At 41.2% G+C, this 23,120-nt stretch overlaps 1 protein-coding gene across 1 annotated transcript in view; it reads right to left on the reverse strand.

Annotated features, from left to right (window-relative positions):
• Nucleotides 1-909: 909 nt before the first annotated feature.
• Nucleotides 910-23,120, reverse strand: part of USP37 (ubiquitin specific peptidase 37) — a 32,395-nt gene continuing 10,184 nt past the window's right edge. The window contains exons 9-23 of the mRNA XM_009077702.1: nucleotides 22,954-23,085; nucleotides 22,226-22,349; nucleotides 21,771-21,976; nucleotides 20,556-20,673; nucleotides 19,295-19,374; nucleotides 17,860-18,024; nucleotides 16,347-16,412; nucleotides 15,011-15,161; nucleotides 11,041-11,293; nucleotides 8,506-8,672; nucleotides 6,653-6,713; nucleotides 4,455-4,570; nucleotides 3,104-3,173; nucleotides 2,419-2,557; nucleotides 910-997 (exon numbers count right to left, since the gene is read on the reverse strand). Coding sequence (XP_009075950.1) covers nucleotides 910-997; nucleotides 2,419-2,557; nucleotides 3,104-3,173; nucleotides 4,455-4,570; nucleotides 6,653-6,713; nucleotides 8,506-8,672; nucleotides 11,041-11,293; nucleotides 15,011-15,161; nucleotides 16,347-16,412; nucleotides 17,860-18,024; nucleotides 19,295-19,374; nucleotides 20,556-20,673; nucleotides 21,771-21,976; nucleotides 22,226-22,349; nucleotides 22,954-23,085 — 1,936 coding nt within the window. The remainder of the gene's footprint in view (nucleotides 998-2,418; nucleotides 2,558-3,103; nucleotides 3,174-4,454; nucleotides 4,571-6,652; nucleotides 6,714-8,505; nucleotides 8,673-11,040; nucleotides 11,294-15,010; nucleotides 15,162-16,346; nucleotides 16,413-17,859; nucleotides 18,025-19,294; nucleotides 19,375-20,555; nucleotides 20,674-21,770; nucleotides 21,977-22,225; nucleotides 22,350-22,953; nucleotides 23,086-23,120) is intronic.

Consider the following 23,120-nt stretch of genomic DNA (forward strand, 5'->3'; position numbering starts at 1 on the left):
TGTTGCTCATCCTCTGCCACTGCTCTGTCTGCTCCAGCTGTTCAGCTACCCCCGAGTCACATCGAAGCAGCCCGAAGCAACACAGCTCCAGAGTGAAACACCGCACACCCAACGAGAGACTTTGCCTCTCCAAACGGCACTGATGCAACATCCTCATAAAGAAAACAAGATAAAATAATAAAATTTGCAAGACAAAAGAAATCACATATATATAATCTCACATCTAAATGAAGATGACAGTGAATGGTGTAAAAAACCGATAGAGCTGCCACCAGGTATCAATACATTCCACAGCACCAACAGTTTGTTTCCTGGAACCGCATGTACACAGCAGAGCAGTCACAAACCCATGAATGTCACAACGCATCAGCTTGAGTGATTCCAAAACGCCTGTAAGCCAGACAACCAGCAAGAGCCTACTCAGTGATCTGGGTTTCCAGTGAATATTACTAACACAACACACGCCAGGTTACAGAGTCTATTGCTGAAATTGCTCTTGGAGGAAAAAAACCAAACCAAAACAAAAGCGCCAAGTGATATGTAAATCTTCGCCATTCACGTCCCACAGGTGAATAGGCTTTTAAAGTAGAGTCTCTTTTTGCACTATTTTTTAAATCAGTTTATGAGCAGCTGTAGTCTTGTGGCTTGATGCAACTCTTTAAGGCTCCATGCTGACAAAATTATTTGAGAAACAATAAAAACTTCACCACAGGAGGGTCACTCTGGGATGTCAAGGTTCAAACGTGTGGTTCAGGCCCAGGACTCGCACAGATGGTTCCACAAACTGAGCGTCCCATATTTCTAGCTTTTGTCTCTTGTTTTGGCCCTGAGCTGTTTGTTACTCCTGCGTGTCTGGCACAAGTTCAGAATCTTCCTTGCTCCTCAAGGAGGAACAAGGTGTTTTGCTCTTCACAGAGGCTGACGAACCGATCTTCCTACTTCCATGCTAAGTGGCTGTGCATTTTTTTCTGTTTCTAGTAACTCATCGAAGATATCCCTAGAACAGAAGGAAAGGCCAACAGTGAAACTTATGTACAACAACTCTACACAAGACAGCCCTAGAAACTGGATTTAATCCACAAACTCAAGCATCATGGATCCTGGCAGAGAGGTGTCTTATCTGGCACCTCCAAGCACCAGTAAAGACAGAAGAAGGGGACAAACTGAGGCACAACCCCCCTTCTTCAGTTCTGTGTGCCTGAAAAGATATAATTTCTACCTACAGACCTCATTTTGGCTGTGTCCTGGGGGACCATGGCTGCAACAACACAACCACCAGGAGCAGGGATAAGGGCATTCACAAATACCACAACACTTAAGAAAAAGACATCAAGCTCCATTGTGACTCTTGGTGCAACACATGCACAGCTGAGACCTTGAATCCCCTTCTTAAAATATGATTTAATGCATCCCTTAAAACCCTAAGTAATATCATAGAATCACAGAATTCTAGAGGTTGGAATGGACCTTACAGATCATCTAGTCCCAACCCGCCCTGCCATGGGCAGAGATATCTCCCCACTACACCAGGTTGCTCAAGGCCTCATCCAACCTGGCTTTGAACACCCTTGCAGTAAAAAACTTTTTTCTTTTATCTAACCTAAACTTCCTCTCCTTCAATTTGAACGTGTTACCCCTTGTCCTATTGCTGCAGTTCCTAACAAAGAGTCCCCCTCTGGCTCCCTTGTAGGCCCTTCAGATATTGAAAGGTTCCTATGAAGTCTCCATGCAGTCTTCTCTTCTCCAGGCTGAACAGCCCCAACTTCCTCAGCCTGTCTTCATAGGGGAGGTGCTCCAGTCTGCTTGTCAATTTCATCCCCTCCTCTGGACTTGCTCCAAGAGGTCCATGTCCTTTTTATCTTGAGGGCACCAGAACTGCATGCAGTATTCCAGGTGGGGTCTCAGAAGAGCAGAGTAGAGGGGGAGAATCACCTCCTTCAAGCTGCTGCCCACACTCCTTTTGAGGCAGCCCAAGATTCGATTTGCTTTCTGGGCTGCTAGTGCATACTGCAGCTCATGGTGAGTTTCTCACCCACTATCACTCCCAAGTCTTTCTTCGTTGCTAGTCTCAATTACTTCCCCACCCAACCTGTGCCTGGGATTGCCATGGCCCAGATGTACGACCCTGCACTTCATTTTGTTGGATTTCATGAGGTTTGCATTGGCCCACCTCTCAAGCCTGTCAAGGTCCCTCTGGATGGCACATCCCTTCCCTCCAGCTGTGACTGCCCCACACAGCTTGGTGCCATCAGCAAACTGACACTTAATTCCACACCTCTGAAATCAGAGCACTCCAATTTTGCTATTCTTGCACAGAATTCTGAATATGATTTCTTCCAACAAACTGGAGGAAGAGGAGAAGACTGCTTCCTCACAAACAGCAGGCAATTACAAGCACCAAAATTCCCCGACACCTACTTGTGCATGTAGAAGAAGATGTAGCCACTTCGGTCTCTGTCACACTGAACAGTGGCCTCTAGAGTTCTAGACACTTCCAGGTCATTGTAAGTGAACCAGGATTGTTTCTTGATATCATAGACATCACTGATATAATGACCTTAAAAACAGAGAATCATACAATGGTTTGGGTTGGAAGGGACCTTAAAGATGATCCTGTTCCAAAACCCCTGCCATGGGCATGGACACCTTCCACTAGACCTGGATACCCAGAGGCTCATCCCACCAGGCCTTGAACACTTCCAGGGATAGGGCACCCACAGCATCTCTGGACACCTTTCTTTCCATGGTCACTGTCACACTGGTCACAGTGTGACCAGTAAACTGATTAGCTAGATACCCTGGTCCAGCCACCTGTGTCAGATTTCAATGCTATAAGACCCTTAAGATCCTGGTCCCTACACCCTTCCCACAGTCAGCTGGTAACAAGCACAAGCAACTCCACAGAGCCCATAAGCTGTATGTTGTCCACATGCCAGAGTTAGGCACCATGACATCCTCAACCTGCTCCCCCTCCCAGCAATTGTGACAGAAAACTTGCTTTGCTGCCTGAATTCTTCTCTATAAATAATTTTGCTATGGTAATTCTGTATTACAGATTTTTAAGCTAGATAAGAGATGAAGAATAAAATATGATATCCTTTACCTGAAGATGATGTGCTTCCAATATGGCTGACGATGCTGATGAGACGATAGGAGTGAGGAAGCTCTCCTGTCTGAAAAAAACAAAGTAGTACAATTTAAGCTTTTTAATTAAACTTCTTTAACTAATTAAAGAAATACAATTTAAAGCATTCACCTTTGTTCTAAGCAGCCTGTGGACAAGATGATTTATACCCGTGATACCAGCTTTGGCTACCATACTTAAAGCTGCAATGCAATCACAGAATACAGAAACAGACACCCTGGTTCACACCAAACAAGGAGTCCTTCCAGAGGTGGGAAAGAGCCTCCCATCTTATTTTATCTTTCAGCAAGCCAATGAACACGCAAAGGAGCCTCTCTGACCTCAGAACAGATGCTGACACAAGCCCCACACTGCAAAGTTTTCTAAACAACCATTTCCTGAGTGACTTCCACTGATGTCAGAATTAATTCACCAAATAAACAGAAAAGCCAAAAAGGAACACCATGCTTACTTCTGAAATATCAAGGAAATACCCTTGATAATGGTACACAGATCTGAAGGCTAGTACCAGATATTTAGCCCAGATTCTCTTGTCCTGGCACCTGTGATGTCAGTAGACAACACCCTCCTTGTGCGCACCATGCTCTGTGTCTTCACTGGCTTTTGACCATTTATTTTTTAATCCTCTCTGACCAGGAAATGTTACCGATATGAATTGCTGACAAGACTCTTAAAACATCTTAGTTTAACGGTAAGAAACTTGACAAAGAATTGCAACAAAAAAAAAAAAACTGCTCAAAGAAACTCCACTTATTAAACCTTTCCCCCTTGACACAGTACTGCTTCCAGGCAGGCAACTTCCACAGCGCTGCTGTGTGAAGTCTGAGTGTGCCAGTGTCCGGCAGCACAGCCCAGGGTACGGTCAGGTGTCACCTAGTGGCAGTAAAATCTTGCCACAACCTCTCAGTTCTGGTGGTGCAGCATCTAGAAGCCTCTGGTGGTGTGACTAAACTACCATGCTGGCTGAAGTCCTGTCCTCTTTCTCTCTGTAAGTGCTTTATGTGCACTGGAACATTCCTGGTGTAAAATTCAACATTATCCACATCTTAGAGAAACTCAGAGGGTCTCTGCAGCTGTGTGCTTGGTTGTTTTTTTTATTGTTTTGTTTTGGGTATTTTTGGTTTTGTTTTGTAATTAAAATAACACAATAGGACAGTCTCTTATGGATACAAATTTTCTGTATTTTCCCTTTTGAACATAAAAGACCTTTCTAGACTCTACAGCTGCTCTGTAAAACTACCCCCAACATTAAACTGATGGTAAAAAATAGGTATATTTCTCAGCTGGCTTTTGAAATCATAGATCACACCTCAGCATTTCTTTTCAGCTCTTCTGCTTCAGCTTCTGAATACTCCATGTCAAGAATATCCTCATTCCCAGAGTCTTCATCAGAACCAACGCTGTCCAGAAGAGAGCTGTTAAACTCTAGATAGCAGGGAAACAATGGTACTGCATGAGAAGCTGTGGACCACACGGGAATTCACAACAGGTTGACGTACAACTACCCACATAAACAGGTACAATAAAATTTCAAGCTTCCTTTTCAAAGAAAGAATGCGATACCAGAATTTCCAAATAAAAACTCTCTCTCCCCCAACTTGTCAGAGCAATAGTTAAGTATCTTGGAACTAATTTTAGTATCATCTCCATCATACTTTTCCAAAAGGGCACTATGGCAATGACAGCTGGATGATAAAAGGGTATTTAAACACCCAATTGGCTCCAGAGCACCAGTGGTCTGCAGCCAGAGCCAACAGCAAAAGCAGCACAGCCAGTCTGGTCAGTGAACTCTAAGTTTCTGCAACAAGGAGCTATGAATTACAGTTTTAACTATAAGTTGCATTAGCAAAGTGCATTTTTGAATTAAAACTGGCATCAAAATGCTACTGCTGGCAGCAGGCATCTTTTCATTGTTTTCAATGGTAAGACGGCTGCACACCACAGGAACTTCCAGTTTGCTTGGCTGAGCAAAATGCAGGCAGCTTTCTGTAAAGAGCCGGAAGGCACCACTGCTCCCTGTACACTCTGTTCCAAACTTCCTGGGGTTCTGCAGCTACCCAACTAATTTAGGACTTTGTACAGTACTCATTAGGAGAAGTAGCTGTGCTTTCACCAGCTGAATTAAAGCTATGGAGTCCTGGGTGGATGAGAAGTTGAGATTAACAGGACACTGCCCAGGAATTTATTCTGGTTTGTTTTCAAGAAACTTATCACGCCAGCTATGATGGAGATGTTTTGCCAAACAGATTCTCACACTGCTTGTCCTGTTAAATCACCAAATGCTAGATTAGCATAATCTTGGGAAGTTTATAGATGATTCCCTTTAACTGAGAATGCTGATAGTTTCCACACTTACTTGGGCTGTAAGATAAGACTACAGCCAAGAAACCAACAGCCACTCAGGTAGGTCTCCGCATGAAGCACTTGCCACAGGAATTGCTAAATGGATAACCAGTGATTCTTTAGTTACAACATCACTGGGAACCTTTCTAAGACAAATGCTACCAGCTCTGTGTTCAAGATTATGATCTTCTCCTTGACCAACTGCTGGCTGATGCCTTACAAATGAGACAGCAGCAAAGCAATGCTCATGTTTAAGCCAAGCAACTGCAAATCAAGAGGATTAAAGATTTCCAGCCTTGAATTCTTCCTGGATATGAATCAAGGATGACCTGAGAGTGACTGGGCACACAGTCTGCCAGAGCTCAGGCTGAGGGATGCTTAAGGAGCATTCGACTTACTTCTCTTCAGAAGCAGACAAAGGTTCACCCAGAAACAACTGAAGGACTTTAAAGGTGCCTGAGCAACTATGAATAACTTAACACAATACTTCATTACTCTTCCCTCTCCCTCTTTGGAGCAGAATTTTTCTCAGTTACACTTCGCTCTGCCAGGCTTGCATGCCAGCCTCACACAAATGTTAAACAGTGCCTGAGGCCTACCACGCTCTTTGGATTTGGGGAGACAGATAGTATGTTTTGGGTTTCTTTTTTCACCCCCAGCAGCTATACTTTGCAGTGAGCTCTCTCTCCCTCCCATGCTCTATCAGACAGATATAGCACTAATTCATTTTCCTGGGCAAGGCCAGCACATTCATTAACCAGCACTAAAATATCAATGCAAGTAAGAAATAATCCTTATGTTCTGACTAGAGCCATTACCACGCTTGCTTTTGCAGGGAATGCAAAATTTCAAGATCCATTTTGCTCTGTCTAAATTAATATTAACTATGCATTATAAATCATAGAATATATTGCACATATCTATATCTAACTAAAAAACTCAAGAGACTGAAATAAGTAATATTTCAGAGTAAGTTTTTCCTGGCATTTGCTTTCACAATCAAGAACAAGAGAAACTGACCTTGAGCAAAGCCAAACACAACAAAGCACACACCAAAAGAACATGAATCCCAGCTGTCTTACTGACATTCAGGAGCTGCACTCACACACAGAGATCAATTTTCCCTCAACAGCAGCATACAGGAACAAGTTAGATAAGTTTCACCTTGCAGACTTAATTCCGTGGCTCGTTTGAGGTCATCATCCTCTTTCTGTTCTCGCGCCTCCTAATGGGAAGAGAATAAAACTTAGCTCATTGAGACATTTCACTGTTTAAAATTCTTGTGGTGCTCTTTTTCCATTGAAACTGTGCTGCTCTGGTTTCTACAACAAACTTGACATTGTAAATTAAAGGTTCTGTGTGAAGGAATGTTTGCAACCAGCGAGAGTCCAATGTTCCCCGTGCAACAGAACCTGGGACAAACCTTCATTAAGGCTTGTCAAAGCTCCTGAAGTTTGGTATGCAGCAGAGCAAGTCTCTACTAACACCAAATACTTTCTCTGGATCATTAATTTGAAAAGCATCCGAATGAATTTGCAACCCTTCGCTAAGGAAAGCTGTCACACACACACAAAGCTCCTCACACTTCTGCAAAATTTAGACTTCTGCCTGAGCTGAGGACAGGGGTGTTAAATCCTGACAGATCTTTTTATTTTTATGATATGTGAAAGCAGAGCCAGTGGTTCTACATAACAGGTGTAATTCACAAAGGCAGGATGCAAAGAGACACCACTAAACAATCAGATATTAAAAATATTACCATGATCAAGTAGCAAAGAAACCTCAAGTCAACAAACACTTCTAATGTTTGGATAATATCATGCCCCTGTTCCTCCCACCACTCTAGAAACCCCAGAGCTACAAGCCAGCCAACAATATTTAATGAGCTGGCTTTTTAGTTCAGGGCTTGAATGCTTTCAGCACACCTGAACACAGCACCCCAATTCTGTATTTCAAATCAAGATAACCACAGCTACTGCATTTCCATGCCTGAATCATTAGAATAGCAGATTTTTGCTTTAGAACTGTAGCAGAACCACACTCAAAGGGCAGTTTTATGTTATTAGCATGAGGCCTTTTATCTCACTGTTTCTAAAGCATTTGGGAATCTTTGTTAAACTACTCAGCATCGCTGAATCAAAGCTACATCTGGCATGGAACATACCAACCAGCACCTCATAATGAGTAATGGGAGGGGAAAAAAAAATTCAAGAGCCATGGAAACATCAGATCTCATAGGGAAAACCATGACAGCTCTGGTATTAATAGAGAGCAGACAAGGGCACCTATTTAAAGACCTAGCTAAGAGCTTGTGTTGTTCTCACCAGAATGGTTAAACTTGTGGAAATCAGTTACAGGTCTTGAAATTCAAGTGGAATGCAGATGGTTAGCACACCCCCCGAGATCCCAGTTCTTTCCAAGTCTAATTTAAAGGACTTATTTTAGACGAAATTATTTGGGATCTTTTTTCCAAGTTGTTAAGAGGGAAGGATCACAAAAATGCTCAGTTCCTATATTGTTCACTAAGCATTTCCTACTTGCTAGTACCAGAAACAAGGCTGGGACAGACAATCTTTAACCTGACCTGACATGGCCTCTGCTTTGAAACCTTCCCCTTTCACTGAGTCTTGACATGACACGCTGCAAGAAGCAACTGCCAGGGAAGCTAAAGGTGGGCTGCGTTCTTGGTGACAGAGGAACAGTTTACTGCAGTTTATCATCATTTTTAATATAATGTGACAAGACAGTGTAAAAAAGTTCATGGAAACTTTGAAAAACCTGTGGGTCTGTGATGTGATATACAGTGTTCAAAGCACAAACAAAACATGCCCAGATATATCTAGTGTCAATGCTCTACTGACACTGGAGCTAGAAGAAACCCAAACCTTTTTCTATTTGGTTATCTCAAAAAAGCAGCAGAATCCCTTTGCAGTAACTGCCTGAACACACGCAATTACTTTAGCTGTCAGGTTTCCAGTGTTGGGGAAGATAACTCAAGGAAGCAAACTATTTCTTACTTGCTCTTGAAGGCTTTGAGCCAGTGCCTGCTGAAGTTCTTGCTCTTCCCTCTCTCTCTCCATATCGTACTGCTGCAGCCAGTCAACCTCACCCTGGGAGCCTTCTGGAGTTTTGTTTTCCTTATTCTCATCAAAATCTTTAGTTATCTCAGTGAAATTGGCAGGACCTGAGGAATCAGAAAGTAAGTTGCGCTTTCCCGGGTCTTCTGTTACCAGTTAAGTCCTCTTTAAATCGCCACAATCCTTGCAGCACAGTGACATCTATTGACAGGGAGAGCTCACCAGCCCTAAAACACCCACACGAGAGTCAAATGGAAAAACTCCAAAGCACAGTCTTAACACTCATTTTAATAGGTGCACAAGGAACCATCTGATTAAACCCCAAACCTGCTCTCTTCTTAGCCTCTTATGTTCACTCAGAAGCAGCAAGTTTAACTAAAGCAAGAAGCCACACCCCACTAGGTTTCTGCAGCTATGAAGCTGACACTTGAATTTCCCGATAAGAAACCATGGATTACAAAAATCTGCATTGCATATTATACTACAGACAAAGCCACAATTAAAGCCAAATCATATGCAAAACAGAGAAAAGCACAAATTTCGAGCACTGTTTAAATCTGTTAACCTTTTGCTTCAGGTCAGAGCCCTAATCTTGTGAATGCTATCTATAGCTTTAAAGGTGCCACAAAGATTATAACTTTTCAGTTTACTTTTAAAGCAACTGGCTTTAAAGTGGCAGAATTTCTATGCAGAACCTCTGGAATGAACATTCATTCAACCCCTGCACATACCTCCTGCAGTTGCAGGACACTTTGATTCTCCCATTAGCTTGAAACTGAGTGTCAGGACCTGCTTGAACACCAATCATGCAGCAACACGTGAAATGTCATAGTTTTGCCCTACGCAGACTTCAATATCTGCTCATTAGTTATTAACAAGGATAACACAAGGCAGTCTCAGTATCTGTGAGCCTTTAAATACAAGACTACAAGAACCAGAACCATAATCCATCAGTCTAATCCTCTTAAGATGAAAAACAAAACAGAATTACATGACCTTTAAAAACCTCCACTGTAAGAAATACTCACTCGACTGGCATAACCATTATTTGAGGACTATGTAGCTGAAAAAAACATCTGTCATATCTAAATTAGGCTTTTTTCAAAGCACCACAAATTATTCAGTGTTTATTACTAGCAGTAACAAGAAACGGACCAAGTTAAATCAACACGTCCAGAATCAACTTGCCTGAAAGCATTCTTTGCAATTAAGTTTCCTTTAAACAGAACATTGGACTGTGAACCTCTAGTGTTTACATTCAGCTGCCGCAACTGGTAACTCAACACACACATCTCTCACACGAACGCCCAGCTGTGTGTTCTGGGTACTGCTTGTGGGTTTTGGTCATGCACAGTCAAATACAGAAAGCTGAATGCAATATGAAGGCTTAATTGCAGTCTTAATCAGAAAATAATATAATATTAAACACATACTTTTTGCTTAAGTGTAACAAAAAAGCCTTCACATAATTACATCGTACCTTCCAAAGAAAACCTGGAGAGAGACACATTATGTGGCTACCACTCTCTCTCACAACACCATAAACAACACTAGCACATATAAAGGAGGGTACAAACCATGCTGATCACAGACTTAACTTTTCTTACACACTGCCTCCCAACATCAAGGCTGCCAAGGGATGTCCACTGAAACAAGTGGAATTTTTGGTCATAGTGGGGCATTTTGTTGTTAATGTTTCACCTCCTGGAGTTTAGAGGACCAGAGCATATTATGGTCCTCTTTTTCCATGCTAGTGGAATACAAACGTGAGTCAAAGCATGTAGCACACAACAAATGATAAAATACTTCTGTTTCCTTCAGTTGGCTAAAGGGAGACTCAATTTCTACACACTGAGATCACACAGGCTCCTCCTGGTACTTCACTGTGTCTCTGGGTCAGAGGCCATCACTCACTTGTTGAGTCTCAGGCTCTCACATAAAAAAAGTTCTAGAAAAAAATGCAGAGATAAAGTTAAATCCACTAGTTACTAGTGACAAAATAACTGCATTTACGAAAGCATTCTAGTCTTATGCACCCCAGACATCACTCCTGCACAGCAGCCATGTGAGCACTGCTATTGTGCTGCCCAGGCTGCAACAACTATGGAAATGAAAATATTTTCTGATTAAGGAAGATTCAGTTCTAGACATGGCCAAATCTAAGTTACTTGAATTGTCTGGTACATGAAACAGTGGAAGCATGTGTTAATCAAGAGAGAAAAAAACACGGAAATAAACTGTGGAGATGACCTTACCTTCATCAGAGAGGTGACAGACATACATCAAAACACATTGTCACAATGCAATGAATTTAATGCTTTATACACAGGGAAGCTCTAAGAAAACTCTAAGGAAGTCAGGCAGTTTCAGCAGAGCACTTGAATCCAGCAGAGCCATCAGACATTACTAACCTGCTGCTACCAGTAAGCTGTTCTAGCCTGCTATAGTCCAATTAAGATGGCTACTTTGCCTTACCTGAGTCTAATATGGCTTTGGGTTTCTCCATCTCCATAGAATCCAGGTTTTCTGGCAATTCTTGAATTTCATCATCTCCAAAACCAGTGTCTGGGCTGCTTGTAGGTTTATCTTCATCATGGCTCAGAGACAGAGAAGCTTCCCTTTTGCTAATCTCTAGGACAGCTGCTAGCAGTTCATCTTCACTCATCCCATCAAAACTAGCATTACTCAGCTCGGGTTTATCACCCTCCATTTTACTTCTTTTTGAACCCTAGAGATGAATGGAGTTACCATTAAGTGCTTGAATAAACAAGTATATAACATCAGCTTTACATTTCTGTGGAGACTTTTTTTAAATTTTATTAATCCCAGGGAGCAGGACCTTGGCTCTGTCAGCATTCAACAGACAGTTATGAGACTCAATAGACAGACAACCTTTGCAGTTACACTCACTCCAAAGGAATAGCATTTAAATATAAATTACAACCAGTTTTTACAGGCCCTGTGGGTTAACATACACAAGATAACTTTTCCCCTCTTCCTTTCCTTCAACACATATTTCCCCTTTAGGTTCTGACAAATCCTCAAGCCTTTGGCAAGTCAGTGCTGAGATACAAGCAGGGAAACGGCACGTTTGTTAACAAAGGGTGAAGGAGCAACATGAGAGTAATTCAACTTGAACATAGGGACGGAAGAATAGGAGCTGAAATCAGTCTGGTATGAAGAGCAATTAAAATCAGGCTTGGTGCTGCAGACTTGCCATATGAAATCTTGATGGGGATAGAGGGGAAGGGCAGGACTCTGCAAACCAAGTAAGAAAACAGTTACCTAGGGAAAGGGGCAATTATTCTTTCCCAAGGAGAACAGAATAACTTTAAATTGGAAGAAGGAAAAAACATTTCAGTCTTACTTTGAATTTTTCTTTTTTTAGTTATTTTCCTAAAACTGATGCTCATCAACTCCTACACTAGAGTGATTTGCAACTATTATAGCAACATCAGTCATTTTGATATGAACTGTTAATCAGGACGTTAACCTCCATGTATGCATATTTACACAATTACACAATTCACCATATCCTTAAAATTTTTTTCCTATATTATGCTAAAAATGGGGGGTAAAATAGTTTCTGTCAGACTGTACTAATCCAGGTCTTATTCCAAACTGCATTTGGATGGCTCTCAACTTTGTTAAAATGAACAATGATGGCTTTTGATGAAGACTAGCTTTACACAGCAAACATTCTGAACTAAAACTGCCTTATCAAACAAGATTAGCAAATGAATTAGCCAACTAAACTGCTTGTTCTAGACATTATGCCCTCTAAGAATTAGAAGCGACAAATTTAAACCTCTCTCCTCACAGCTACTTATGCACTGAATAAGGAAAGCAGAGTACCTGCTTTTTAAGCTTTCTGATTTCTCTCTCTGCACCTGTAGACTACTGACATTAAAACTGGTCCAGCTCTTCAGCAAACCCTAGTTCCAGGCTCTTTGCCAACAACCACCACTAATTCCATGGCTGGACTTTAAAGACTTGGCAGCATCTGTGCATTATTTGAATACAAGTTTTCTATTAGACACTATTTGCATAGATTTAAAGTAGCTTAGGCTCTAAGACAGGCTGCTTTAAATAAGCATTTTTAAGGAGTACTTCAAATAGTACTTCATCTGCAGAGACAGAACTCGCAGGAATTGCAATTCTGCCCACTTTAACTGGATAACTGCTATTTGCCCCTACAACCCAATGCTGTATGCAGATGCTGTTCCAGCTGTTCTCCCACATGGCAGGGATGTTTTGCAAGCAGTGCCTGGCAGGGGATGTACCATCCATACAAAGTGAGTGCCAAGCCCTTAATGCACCCCCATCCACAGCCACTATGAGAATCATATCAAGGGAAATGGTGCAGCAGCAGTAATGCCACTTCCAAGGACCAGGACCAGGTCTCCCAGGACAACATGGCAAAGGACAGAGAACCTGCTTAATGGTATCAAATGCCTGGTCAGATCTGTGGTTGAGAAGTGGCCAATGTGCATGGCCACAGAATAAACTCATTTATGTGGAATCACCACCATCACTGTCTCTTTTCCACAACAGGCTGTAAAGCCTGTAATTAGTTTGTTATTCAAATTAATAGGCTTTATTCCCACAATTTCTGCACTCACAGGGCTTGTGTGATAGAGTCTACCTGCACTTCCTCACTAACAAAACTCGAAGAATTATTTAGGACAGTTTGTAATACCTTTTCTATAGGTAAGAGACAATTCAAAGACAAGTTTGTTTCCTTCCCCCAGCTGCAGCCAGGTAGAGTTGTGCCATTCGGAACAGCAATTGCCTACCCTGTTCCTGAGACCTTCAGGAAAGGGTTTTCTGCTTCCTCCCAAAGCAATCCGTTCCATCCCTACACATCCTGAGCATCTGGAAGTGTTCCCTAACATTTAATCTGAAAATTACTGTCTGCAATTTAGTTTTCTTTTCTATCCACCACGGGCACAGAAAACAGCTCAAATGTTTTTATTAATTTCTTTCTCTTCCTTGAAGTCACAAGTCCTGAGCTTAGGTTACACTTTAAACTAAAGACCAAACTAAAAACCACTTGCCTGCTCTTCCTTTCTAGACCTCTGACCATTCATGTTACTCTCCTCTGGCCTCTCTCCAATTAATCTATAACTCTGAGCCCAAATCTGAATACAGACCTCCAAGTAAAGCTCAATGTTGAATTAAAAAAGGAAGGTTACTCCACACAATGTGCAGGCTACAGTCTAAATACTTCTGTTTTCAACCCATCTGACTTTGTCACCAACTGCCATCTTTCATGCCCTTTCTGAAGGTCCAACTGCCTTCCCAGCTGTTCCCATCCCACATTTACAGTTGATTAGTCTTGCTAAGATTAGCACCTTTAGCCTATTCCTACTGAACAACTCCTCCTCCTATTTTTATGCAGTTTCTCAGATTTGTCACTATCATTCTTATCTGTAGTTGTGAGCTTCAAACTCACAGCCCTTCCCAGCTCTGGACTTCTGAAAACTTAATACTCATTATGTATTTTATAATTTATTAAATACTGAATCCTTGCTTTGAGCTTTCCATCAGATCAGAAACTACAGATACCTTCTTCTTGTTACCTACTGCACTTCATCCGGCTTTACACCTGTCCTTTAATGTCATAATCAAGACCATGAGTCTCTGCGTGATTAAAATAACCCCATGAACACTGTCAAAAACTTTAGAGAAGCAGAGGTGCAGGACACTTGTCCTAAGCACTAGGCCTGCAATTCTTAACAGAAGAAACTGGTACTGCAAGATAATCCTCTAAGCTGCTTCTTTTCCCTTCTGGGTCATCATTCCTTCCCACACAACTCATCTAACCTGCTAATACACTGCCCTGACAGAGGCAAAAAAATTCTTGGCAACATTAAGACTAGTCACAAGGAAGAGCTCAAAGGCAATTTGGAGTTAACTGCACCACACACCAATGAACTTGGTCTCTTCACACTTCTACATGTCCGCCTCCAAAAACTGTTAGCTTCAGATTCTGAAAGCATTTTAAAAGCCACACTTGAAAGGGGACATAGACTGTATGTGCAAGAAGTTCTCTCAAATGAATATTTTGCTCAGCCCAACTTGTACTGGATCTAATTTAATCAACGGCTTTACTGCATAATTTTATTATCGACAACACATTATACTTCAGCCCACGAACATTATTAGTGAAAGTTGCCCAAAAGACTGACCAAACTGCTAAGCAGCTGGTATACATAACCTGAAAAGTCAAATGCAATTACCTCTGTTCCCAGTGGGAACTTAAGGCAACTGTACAGAGAGGTCAATTAGCAAAGCATTCCCTTCCAGCACTGCAGTGCTAATTAGGAGAAAAAACCCATTATCTGACATCAATTTCACTCACTGTTTATGCTAATAAAAGCACAGACCAGACAAGAGCACAAAGAGGATCTAGAATATGAAAGTTTGTGGTTTTCTCCCTTACCTTGTCTGGCTCTTCTTGCAGTTGCTGCTGATCTCTACTCTGTACATTACACAACCTTTGGCTATGGGCACTAGAGCGTTTCAATGGCTCATCATCGCTGTCAGAATCTACATAGAGTGTTGTAGAGCTCTTTGACTTGAAAGTATATTTTCTGTAAATTAAAAACATGGCTATAAGACTTCATAGCATTGTAGTATCATACACATGTTTCGAAGTAACCATGAAAGAAGCCTTCCACCCGGCTCTCACATTGTGGGGCAGCACCATATGGAGAACAAACTGCAATAACTGACAGTGACAACTCAATGACCAGCAGGCAGGTTTTCAGAACAGGTATATTTTACTGGGTTAACTGACATACCTACTTGAAGCCTTCGATAGCACTGTACAACATTAGAAGTTACTAAGTGTGTGGCTCTTGCTTCTAAGGGCCAAGGATTCTGCACTCCATTGCCTTGCAATCCCCGACAGTACTCATCTGAGCCAAGCCCACAGTAACACGCAGAATTCGGCATAAACCATTTGACTTCTTAAGTTTACTAAGCTGGATACAGGACTTCCACATCGTTACCAGGATACAAAAAGCACAAATCTGCACAAGTTTGAATTTCAGTTTTCCTGTTTGGTCTTTCATCGGGATGAATTCTTGCTTCTTTAGAACACAAGACAAGGGAGTCTGGGGAAGTCATGATTTCTGCTTGATTAGAAACTCTGGTCTTTAAGTATTCCACAATGCAAAGCCATTCAGTGTGATATCACATTTATCACTGCAGCAAAAACTGCCCTTTCAAAACTGCCTATAAAACCAGTGCTTTCTCGTCTTTGCAAATAAACTAAAGGAACAAACCATCTGTCCCCGAAACACACATTTTGGCTCCATTGAGTCAGAATAGAAAAAAGAGCTAGGCTGCAGAATTAGAAACCATTTTGATTCTTATATATGTGACTTGCAACTACATGTGCACGCTGGTTTAAGATAACTGACAAATCATCTGTACAAACTAAATCCAGTTGTCATTCTGACTCTCAGCCTTCTGCTTGAAAAAAATTATCATCTTTACTTACTTACAGGTCCCCAAAGGCTCTCAAAAGAAGTGCTAAGGTGATCATGTCAACTAGGCAAGTTGTACCATTGATGCTAATTTCAGCTAGCATGTAACACCAATAAAACTCAGATATGAATAAAGGCAGTAGCTGAATAATTTGCCACTATATAAAAATAGAAAACATATGCAAAAAGTGGAAATATTAAAAACAACAACTAGAAAATTTTAAAGTGCCATAGAAATTACATCACAAAACCCCAGGCCATGGACATTTCAGAGCTGTAACTCACCTACAAGGTGTGGAAGTGCTTACAGTACAGGAATTCACCATTTGGGAGGCTTTCAATGGACGGGAACTATTAAAAAAGCAAAGTATTTATTGCAGCAGTTGCAGTCTTTAAAAAAAATAAGTATTTACTTGTCTGCTATGCATGCAAATCATTACCAAAGAAACCACCAGAATACTATTATGTACTTGCTAATTACTTAGGTTTACAGTAATAACTTGGTCATGTTATAAATATACAACAGTTGTTCAAAACCATATATAATCCTTTAAACTTGATTCGCTTCTCAGTGAGGCACCCTTAGGGACAAGCTCACAAATTAAAGGCTCTGGGTTCCCATGTCAAGACAACTCTTTCCTTTATTTTTCATTCCCACCAACACTTGAGTTCCTGCTCCCAAACCACAGTCTCCTGCTGCTGTCTGGACCAGCCAGTTTTCTGGAATATCCCACGTCTTCATTTCTCCTCCCTTACCTAGATTCTTCTAATCAGACTTCCTGCTCCATTTAATCCTTTCCCGGGCTCCTCAAAGTTCATCACTATCACTGCACATCTATCCAACAGATGCTGGCCAATGCAGAAAGCTTTTCTAATCTTCCCCCTTAAACCAGGGCTGCTTCTCTCCAGCCTAGTTACCTTTCCACTCCCAGGTCAATCACAATGGTTTCAATGACTTTAAAAACCAAGTAACACTGGAAAGCTGTTTTGAACCTATTTTCAAGTATTTTGGCTCTGGTTAGCACAAGCTGTTTCTTGTGTTTAAGATTTCTACGGTTAAAGCAAACCCTTGGGAATCATCCACTTACATCTCAAATGACACTAAACATTCGGCACACCACCACCTGTCACACTGCTGAACATACACACCAGATGTGTCCTAATTCACTAGGGATACCCTGGCTGTGTCACTGGTCAGAGATTACAAGAGACCTGAGGGTTTCTTGTTCTTTATTCCACCGCAGACTTCCTGTGTGACAACGGGCACATTTAATCTCTGTGCCTCAGGACAAGCAGATGTACAGAAATAATTGTCACAGGGAAAAGCAGAGAGTATTTTCAGCATGTGACGGGCTCAGATACTACAGTGGCACAGGAAAGACAATGAAAAATGAATGACAGCAGGAGGTGCGAGTGGAAATGAGCAGGGAAAGGTAGGATTTTATGTTTTCTAAGCAGAGTTAAGTGTGTTGCGAAGGGAAAGGCCATCTACATTATTTCAGACTGAGAGGCAAAAATGCTAGAAATTACTAACAGAAGAGCTCTTAAAAAGAACAGAAAGTTATTTTCAAGGACAATGAAGAATATTATCTTACCAAATATTCCCTAGATAATGCCTGACCAACCAGTGCTTCCTTTCTATATATGTCCTTATGACAACATCATTGTGAGCAGCACACACCTGAAGCCGCATGATTTTAATGTTTCCTTGCCCATACATCCTCTGGAGGAGGTCTGAGAACTGCCTGCTTTGTGGCATACCTGGTTAACAAGGCATGGATGAACGTTGTACACTTACATTGCAGAATGGACGCTCCATCCCAGTGTCAGTGGCAGCCTGGTGCTTTCCGTACAGTGGGAAAGCAAGGTTAAGTATCTTGGAATAACCACCTGCTGCCCAACTTTATGATTGAGAGACAATGCTACATTGAAGCTGTATCGCTTCAGATGAAGAATCAGGACCCTGAGAGAGATGAGAGAAGGATAAATGTTAATCTCGAGACCGAGGTCAGAGAAAACCTATTCAAGATCCAAGTAACTCTGTTTACCAAATGCATTCACCGGACCAAACCAGATTATTACTTCAGGGAGGCAGGCAAACACTATCCTTGTCTTATCTGGCAAGACAGGTAATTACTCTCCTGTCCATCACTCAACTTTGTGCATGGCATAGAGCATGGACTGCTGACTCAAAAGGCTTCCTGCTTTATGTGCATCGCCTTGCTCTTCAGTCAAGCAGAAGCAATCAGCTCTTACCAAACTCGCTTCTACTACACAGTGAGAGCTAGGAAACAATGAAGTATTACCATTCTAGGCAGGGATGCTAGTAAATCATTCCCAGATATAGAAGTCTATGATGGAGGAATCACACATCTGCCCAAAACTGAGGAGAAATGTGCTCAGTACATGATGTGTATTTGGTTTATCTGTCATGATGTTTTCTCTTTGAAAGAGCTTTTGATCACAACAGTATAAGGAAGCTGAAAAGGCCTTTACACTTAATCTTCTCCCTTATGCTGCACTTTGTACTGTCTATTTAAATCATGCAGATCTATCATCACTTGTGTTGTGCTAATATTAAAAGACTTGAACAAGGTTTAGCAGTGCTTCCATCGATACACTGCGTAAGCAAAATGCATGCTAAGCACCAAGTTACTGACTTCAGTATACCTGGGACTAGGACAGAGGCAAGACAAAATCATCCAAGACTCTCTTAACTTTACATCCCCATGAGGTTTACACCTCTGTCTCCAAGCATTTCCACTCTAAATAATGTACTAAAAACCTAACCATGAGGTCAGAAACTACTGAGCAAGCCATTACCCTTCAAGGTGCCATGCTTGCTGAGAGAGCAAACAGGCATCAACATAGGGAACACTAACCAATCAAGCTAAACCCTTTAGATACCTCTGGCACTAATGCCTCCAACTCAGTCCTGCCCATCAGGTCAGACGAGCACAAAATATTAAACTTCCACAATATATTTACTGTTCCTGCTTCATTCACATCCCAGAAACCCCAAGGAAAGGGAAAACCCGGTTCCCAAGAGAACTTCTTTAGAGGGAAACTGAAGAACAGCATGAAGACTGCTGTCTGTGCAGCTGCACCTTCCTCACATGCTGACCACTGTACGTCCTGTCCATCTTGTCTTCCCAGCTTTACTCTTTGAGGGACTTTTACTGCACTTTTGTAACATGTGCTTCCAGGAAAGAGGAACAGGTGTCAGCACTTACCTGGGAAGCCTATTGAACTTGTGTGTGACAACAGCAGACTTCCCATTGCACTTCTCACAAGAATACTCGATCTCCTCTGCCTGTGTAACAGAACAGAGAACTGAGTTGTGGAAGAAAAGGCACATCAAACAGATCTCAACAAACAGCACACTGCTCTTGGTTGTCACACACAGTCTTCAAAACAGCAGTAACCCCCAAAATTACAGTCACCTTCATTCAACATAACCTAAAAAGAGGGCATCCAATAAAAGGACAGGTAGCAGAGCTTAAATTTGACAGCATATCCACTAATACAAGTGTAACTTTTCCTGCAAGTTTACTGGAAAACAGTGAATTAGCCACCATTAAGACAAATAACTTCCAAGGACAGGGGACAATCTTGAGAGGTTTATAGTTTTCCCTCCCAAACACAGAGTTTGGGTTTTTTTCCTAGTAACCTATGATGGAGGATAGTGCCATGAAATTTTCTCCCTCTTGTTCAAAACCTCTGCTTTGTTCCTGAAAAGCTTTGTTCCTCATCTAAACTCATCAAAGATGTGCTGCACCAGTTTTGAACAGACAGCAAAAGGGGAAGCATCACTTTGCTGAAATTACATGACTTGGCCATCAAACATTTCTACATCTCTTTGCCTTAAGTGAGGCCAAATGACACCATTACAACTGCAAGAATTTTTTTAAATTGTAAGATCTGCACCAGCTTTTAGAAGAGTAAGCACATCAAATATTTTATCCGTTGAAAGCACTATCTGTAAATGGAGAAAACCCACAGGTTTGTCTCAAGATATGACAGAATATAACACTAATTCACAGATGTAAGGCTCATTTGTGGCTTTCAGTAACCTCACCTTGAAGCTCTATTTACAAAATGAGCATCCAAATACTACAACTACTGGTACATAAGTTGTTGAAGCATCCTAGCCCAGGAGAGCGAGGAGCAATTCCTGAGTGATTACCTCAATCTGACAGCCTCCCTTCTCTCCTTTGTATTCATTTATGCCTCAACCCTTTCAGCACAAAATAGGGAAGTTTATCTATTTCACATCAGTATTGTAAGGATCAGTTGGTTCCTACACAGCATTTTACAAAAAAAACCCCTGTATGCTGTTAACGGACAAGTCTAAAAAAGTGCAAAGTTCATTACCTCATGTGGCTGCAACTGCTGTCATAGACACTAATAATCAGCTGCACAATCAGCATTTCCATATATAGATTACTTACATATACTCCGCAATGAATAACCAAAAAACCACAAACTACGTACGCGAAAAAAGAGGTCAAGAGAGTCCTGGATGGATCGGGAAGAAAGCAATTTCTTTCTCCGAGGAAGGTCAATGGAGAGGTCATTAAACTGTTCTCGTTTAGTCACCGTTTCACCACACCTAAAAAAGAAACACATTTATGCAAGTCTGATGAAAAATATACTTGAAATTAATGACAAGTGACGTGTTTTATGGTAAAGTAACTTCCCAGGAATACATGTCTCTTGATCAATCTATTTTTAGTCACACAAATGAAACTGGTGCTTATGACAAAGCTGGATCTTGGAATTTCTTTTTTGAGGCTTTAAAAGTTGAAACATTTGTGTAAGGGCAAGAACAAAAAAATACAGAAGGCTCTGGAGAGGCAAGGGGTCAGGTACACAGGAAATGAAAGTGACTGCTATGTAGCTGAACACGTCTTCTTCATTCAGAATTCTTAGGAGAAAAAAAGCAAGTCCAGCCCAGCAGAAAGGAAAGCCCAGAAATACTTTCAAGCCGTATTTAGAAACAAAATGGGAAAGTCCATCTGAAAAACCAAAACCAACAAAACCCACTCATTTTCCTTATGCTATTTTTGAAAAAAAAACCCAAAAAACAACCAACACATACCCCAGAGTCATTGGTCTTCCATGACTATTACTTGGACGCAATTTACTTTTAATTATTTACGGGACTAATGGAGTATGCACAAAGTAATATTCCCAAATCTCTGTGTTAATGAAAACTCTGTGGAATGAAGCATCCTGTATGGAAATCTGCTGCACAGGTCACGTGCAGTGAATGACCAGACATACTGGTTTACGTATTTTTCCAAAATAACATAGAAAGAGAGAAGAAAAACGCAATTGTCTGGAAGCCCTTGAAAAGAACAAATTAAAACCATGGCTTCTCCCCTTTTCTTCTTTAAGAGGAAACATTACTTGGCTGAAACCCCCTTTTCCCTCTATTCTCATACACAAAGAGCAAAGCACAAAGGCTTTCCACTGGGTATGTAAGAACTGGGTGGTAAGAGCCTGTTTAAAGAAGGCCTGTAGCAGCAGACAGCGTGGTGTGAGGTTTACAGCACTTCCAGACTGTAGAATATGTTCTAAATATCCAGCTCTGGGCAAGAACATACTTCTTAATTCTGGTTACAACCTGCAGATGAAGTCACATCAGATGGCAACACTTCCTAATCTTCTAAGGTAAGTGTGAGAAAAGCTGCCAAGCACACTTACATTTTGCATATGATAGAATGCTGAACCTCAAATTCTAAGTTACTGATAACTGGACATGTATAAACTTTGGTGGCTGAGAGGTCATCAGAAGCACGTCCTGGTGAGTTATCCTCATTAGGGACTGGTTCACTCTTCCAAGTTTTGTTTAACTTTTCCATGTCTTCCTTCAGCTGATCCAGACATTGGCTCAAGAACTCATGTGCGTCCTAGAAACAGGGTGAACGCACCAAAGTGATTTTTATGACTTCATTCTGTATCTTTCAAACACACAGAGTCTGTTTAGCTCATTGCATTCAGCAATACTCAGGCAGTTCTGCTCTAACAAACATGAGGCACTCACTGTCATTCAATCAAAAGCTCAAGTCACTGTCAGAGTTGAAGCTTGACAGGCATTCAGTGCAGTCCAAACACTGAACAAATTACACCTAACTGTTTCCAGACAATATGGTACTTACATTCTGCATGTACCCAGAAAATCTCTCTGCAGTAGCTGAAATGGCACTTTTCACCTTCTTGAGCAGCTCTTTCTTAACCTCCGGGCTGCAGACATCCTTTTTAGCAAGCAGATGGGCAAAACGTCTGCAGAAGTCAAGGCAATGAAACACTGATTGGTTTTCCAGGACTTCAGAGAAACAAATTCAAACTCATACCTCATTTTAAGAGTTTCTAAAAGCTTTTCTCCTGTGATAAGTGGTTAAGGGGTTCTGTATGAAAATATCTCATATATAATTAACCTTTTCCATTTCAAGTATTTTGATCTCTCAGTTGAGGCCATCATCAAACAGGATCCAAATGAAAAAAAAATCCACAATCTTTTAAGGTAAAGAGAAAAGTCTTATTAAGTTCTATAAACTTGTTCCTGATACATCTTTTACAATGAGGGGAAAAAAGCCAACCCAAAATGCTTTTTGAAAACATTTGTACTGAGGTACATGGCACCAAAACAAGCAATACAAAACATTTCACTCTGACACTAGAAACACAGTAAAAGAATGCCTGTAACTCAGCACTGCAAGTTTTAAGAGCCTACTTCCTATTTCTAAAGTAAAACTCCAAAATACAGAAAGCTCTAGGACCTCTTTTATTACCTGCACATGCATATTACCCTCTACAAAGGTGCTTCAGTATTACAAGTTTCTCAGTAATGAAGGAGAAAACAGCCTTCCCAAAAAGAGAATTTTACCTGATAAGTGCATTAAGTGGAATTTTTTTCCATGGGATGCCCTGTTTGAGCAAATCATTAGCAAAAGACTGAATTGAAAACAATGACTGTAGAATGGCATTCATATAGCAGGTGTTGCCCAAGTTTGAAAATCTGAAACAGAAGAAGGTTAAAGATGTTTTCATATA

This window comes from Acanthisitta chloris, unplaced genomic scaffold (assembly GCF_000695815.1).
Source record: "Acanthisitta chloris isolate BGI_N310 unplaced genomic scaffold, ASM69581v1 scaffold37286, whole genome shotgun sequence".
NCBI classification, from domain to species: Eukaryota; Metazoa; Chordata; class Aves; order Passeriformes; family Acanthisittidae; genus Acanthisitta; species Acanthisitta chloris.